A 4775-nucleotide genomic window follows, 5' to 3' on the forward strand; every position below is an offset into this window, starting at 1 on the left:
TCCTATTATCTTCCTAAAAAGGCTAGATAAATGCATTCATGTGCATTATATGAACCCCGTTGACCAATTAACATTGTTGAAACAAATGAAAATTAAGCATCGCTCCCGCATGTGCATCTATAGCTAGCACCATTTGACATTGATGTCTTTGAACATTTGGTGCAATTCTCATAATATCATCCAAATGAAAGAATAATTTTTGGATCAATACATGAATGAATGTAATGTTAATTATATGAAACAATACATTAACAAAATAATCATATGGAAAGGAAACTAGTTAGTATGATCATCTTTGGTTATATTGTTTTTGGCCCTCATTCTACTACCCCATGATGATGATGATCCTGCAGCCATACGTGTATGAGACCTTCTATTCAACTCAACCATTTGTTCCATCAACCTACTTCTTCTCAAACCCAAACTCAACTCAAAGTCATATTCTTCTTTAAGCTTTGGATTTGACAAAGTCTCATAAGCTGCATTGAGTTGTACAAACATCTTCGTTGATTCCTCTTTCTTCAAACGATCATGACAAACATCAGGATGATACTGGAGAGCCATTGTTCTATATGCTCTCTTTATGTCATCCATTGTTGCACTTTTAGGACTCAAACATAGTATCTTGTACAAGTTGCCATCATCATTCAACTCATTATGAATTGGAACATTTTTTGTAGCTCTGCATGAAACAGAAAACTGCATACGAGGTTGTCTACTTGAGAGTGGAAGGATATGATGTTGATATGGTTTGGAAATGCTAATTAGGCCTGAGTTTAAGGATAATAAAACATCCATAATTTTGTTTTTCTGTCTGTTTTTGAGATGCATGTGAGAGTGCATTACACACAATTATATGAATATTTATAGCTAGAAGAATGTTGTTTGAATTCGTCTTATTGTTAATTGATTTGTATTAGACCATAAGAATACTTTATTATTTTTGTCAACCGAAAGAAAAATTATGAATTAATTATTCAATCTCTACGCGTTTTCTACATGGTGATCATCGGTTATTTTTTCTTAATTATTCAATGTTATTTTTTTATATTCTAAATCAATTTGATAATATTAATTAATAAAAAAATATTTTAGAAAAAGTAACGAATGTGTCAAAATTTTGTAATATTTAAGGAATAATAAATGTTTAAAAATTATCTTATGATTAGAGTAAGCAATATTAATTAAGCGGTTTTGATGAATATGGTTTTGCACACATTATTGATATTAACGACACATTTAGGTAGAAAAAAAGATTATACATGATCAGGAAATGGTCTTCATTGTACCCAAAAAAAAAAAAAAAAAAAAAAGGAAATGGTCTTCATCGGCATCAAATCTCTAATTAATGCGTTCAAGATGATGTAGAAAGAAAGGCAAATTGTATTGTTCTTCTAAGAGCAATGCTATTTACATTATTTATCACAAAATCTATTGATACAAAACATGCATAAGTCGTTGTTTTTTCTGGAAGATGCTTGATAGATTAATTTCAAGAGAGGGCTAATGTATATGAGAAATTTTATGGTTCTGTGAAGAAAAAGAAAAATGGGATATTGGTCGTGTTTCTATTTTTGTTAAACGATGTGTTTTTAGTATATGTGGCCAACCAGCGTAGATAGATTAAAAATAACGTTAACAACCTCTTTTATGTCTCTTGAAACCACTACTGTACATGTTTTATTTTTCTTGAAACCACTACTGTACATGTTTTATTTTAATTAAATTCAAAGAAATTATGTTTTTTTGTTTACACTTCATAGAAATTATTATGAAATAATAATAATTGAAAAATAAGTTGATCATGTATTAAAATTTGGGTAAATAAATAGTCATTTTGATATCTGGATGTGTAACGAATAGTTACGATAGTCCTTCAATGTATCGAAATTTTAAAATAGTCTTTGATTGTGGACTATATATCAAAATAATCTCCTATGTTAAAATGGTCTGTTAATATTGTCATATAAATCTCTTAATATACCTATTTATTGTCATATCAGTTATTATAAGTACTTACTTACTGTGATATTAGTCCTTATATAAAAATGTTGATGTAGCACCGAGGGATTATTTTAACGTCAAGAACTATATTGACTAATGAAGTGTACAATCATAGACTATTTTAGAATTTCGATACATTGAGAGACTATGATTGCTATTCGTTACACATTCAAAGATCAAAACGGTTATTTGCATATTAAAGTTTAGGTTGGACATAACTCAATACTACAAAACCAAATTCCAAATTAAGGACCACCCTTAGTGATGCAGGAGGGTTTTCTTAGTAATTTAGTAGTATTTTATTATTTAAGTCTAATTTTCTAGAACTTTTTATTTTGTTTTCAGTTTATTATTTCTGGCCCATTCGAGTTTGTTATTTTCTTATTTAAGCTTAACAGTTGTAACCTAAGAGATAACTTATATTCAATAAATAATATTTTAGAAAGTTTTTTTCTCAATTTCTAGTGGATTTCGGAACCCTATTTTCATAAGTTCGTCGCTTGCGAACTTGTCCCTTTCAATCTAGGTTAAGCGCTTGCTAGGATACGCTTCCGTACTGCGTCACTTAGCCCCTTATAAAATAGGTTCAGGTCTTACTGATCCAATGTAGGACTTTAAAAACACCCCCTTACACCCAAGTATGTACATTAAAAGTGTGACATGAATGGCCCTATAACAGTGACATGCTAGCAAATGATTTAATGAATCTTGAGTAAGTTATGATATCTTTGAATTTAATTCGATGACTACCATCATTTATAAAAACATGTTCAATCTTATCCTATTAAAATGTGAGACTCTTAACGCATCATCTCTTGCTCGACATTATCTGGACTTGAAGACTCATATGTATACACTATTGTGTGAAAGGAATATTAGAATTTAAGTTGTAACAAACTCAATCTAAAAACACATCATATTAGAATTATATTTCAACATACTAACACTTTATTTTCTAGAAGCTCCCCTGATATGTAGCATTGAAATGTTAATCTTTGAAAATTTTTAGTCAATTGGGGTGGGTGGGAACCACTCGTTTGTATTACACGGTGTTTAGTCTCTCGTTGTTTCGTGGGAAGCAAGTTGGGTGAACAGTGAATATTCATGGGAACCACCCTTTAATGCCACATTTTCACTTAGTTTATGTTACTACTTTGCCACATCTTCACTTATACCATATGTAATTAGATACTATACGTTTCTTTTACAAATTACTACTTTTCTTTAATGTTTCTGTTACTACCATATCAAACATTGTTCATAAAGTTTCTTTTTTGGAATTTTATAGATGTTTTAGGGATGTTGCAATGTCATTTATTCTTTTTCATACGAGGACGTTATGGTTTGAGAAAATTCGATAAATGAGAAAATTCTCATTGAATCCATTGAGAAAATTAAATAACTCAAAACATAACTTAAAATTTGTTATGAATATTATAAGTGGATATCCATATAGCAATTGGATTATTGGATTATATTGTTAGCTTATTGGGTCATATTGTGCTTGCTCCCCAAGTCATTCATTGTATTTCTCTATAAATAGAGCTCATATGTAACCTAATTAGAGATACCAAGAGAATAATATAATCCTCTTTCTTCTCTCTCTATTCTCTCTTCTTCTCTTTAATCTTGTTCTTCTTATTCTAATAGTTTCGTAACACGTTATCAGCACGAGCTTACCAACTGAGGTATGCAATTCTTCTTAATCTATTTTTTATGTAAATAAGTTTTAATTTTGTATCAATGATTATAGGCTATACTGTTACAATTCCATCAATTGAAATCAGTGCCTTATAGATACATTAAATCATTGTTATGTGAATTGTAATTTATTGTTGTGTTTATTTATTCTATATATAATAATGAAGTGTTGCATAAGAATTGATCTTCTCATATTATAAAATCAAAGAGATCTATTATATGGTTCCTGAAGAAGTCAATATTACTCTATGTGAATTTTGGAAGAATTCAAAAGTGTGGTTCATGAAGAACTCACTATTATTCTTTGTGGATTCCTGAATAATTAAAAACCATAGTTTCTGAAGAACTAAATATTATTCTCTTTGAATTTCAGAAGAATTCAACAGCGTAGTTCGTAAAGAACTTAATATTTTTCTCTTTGAATTCCTGAAGAATTCAAAAGTGTTAATCTATGAAGGAATGATTGCTTGGAGAATTATTTTATGGTTTAAATTTATTGCATAGCTCTTGAAGAACTTAAAAATCAATCTTTATCCTCCATGAATTCCTGAAAAATTCAGTAGTGATACATCCATGAAGGACTCAAATTATATCAATTATCTTTTATTTGAAAATTTGATCCAAAAATTATTTTCTAGATTCTATATATTTTTACTTTTCCAAAATAAAAAACTAATTCAAAAAGATAATGTAACTAATTCAATTTTTTTTCTAACTTTACGGTCCATGTTTGTTATGGATACAACGTTAATTCGATGAGTTTTTCTACTTGCACCCTAGTTAATCATGGTTGCACCCCAAAATGATAAGATTACCCTTTCATAAAATTTGATTTTCAAAAAGCCTATTCCTTCTTTTTTGGTTACACCCCAAAACCCTTCTTCCAAAACCATAATTCTCCAATCGATCGATTGTGTTCTGCGAAGATTTTCAAAACCATACTTTCTCACGTCCATTCATGATTTCAAAGAAAATTCGAAGCAAATCAGGTTAGCAAGTGTTGTTCTTCAATCAATTGTGTTTTTCTTGTTATGGGTTCTCAGTTCTGATTTTGTGTTTTCCTTGTTCTG

The 4775-nt window shown here is 29.6% G+C and overlaps 1 protein-coding gene across 1 annotated transcript; it reads right to left on the minus strand.

Annotated features, from left to right (window-relative positions):
- Nucleotides 1–212: 212 nt before the first annotated feature.
- Nucleotides 213–819, minus strand: LOC11421164 (chaperone protein dnaJ 20, chloroplastic). The gene has a single exon (XM_003593120.4). The coding sequence runs from the start codon at nucleotides 796–798 to the stop codon at nucleotides 277–279; it is 522 nt and encodes a 173-aa protein (XP_003593168.1). The 5' UTR covers nucleotides 799–819; the 3' UTR covers nucleotides 213–276.
- Between the last annotated feature and the right edge of the window lie 3956 nt (nucleotides 820–4775).

The sequence above is a fragment of the Medicago truncatula genome, chromosome 2 (assembly GCF_003473485.1).
Source record: "Medicago truncatula cultivar Jemalong A17 chromosome 2, MtrunA17r5.0-ANR, whole genome shotgun sequence".
NCBI classification, from domain to species: domain Eukaryota; kingdom Viridiplantae; phylum Streptophyta; class Magnoliopsida; order Fabales; family Fabaceae; genus Medicago; species Medicago truncatula.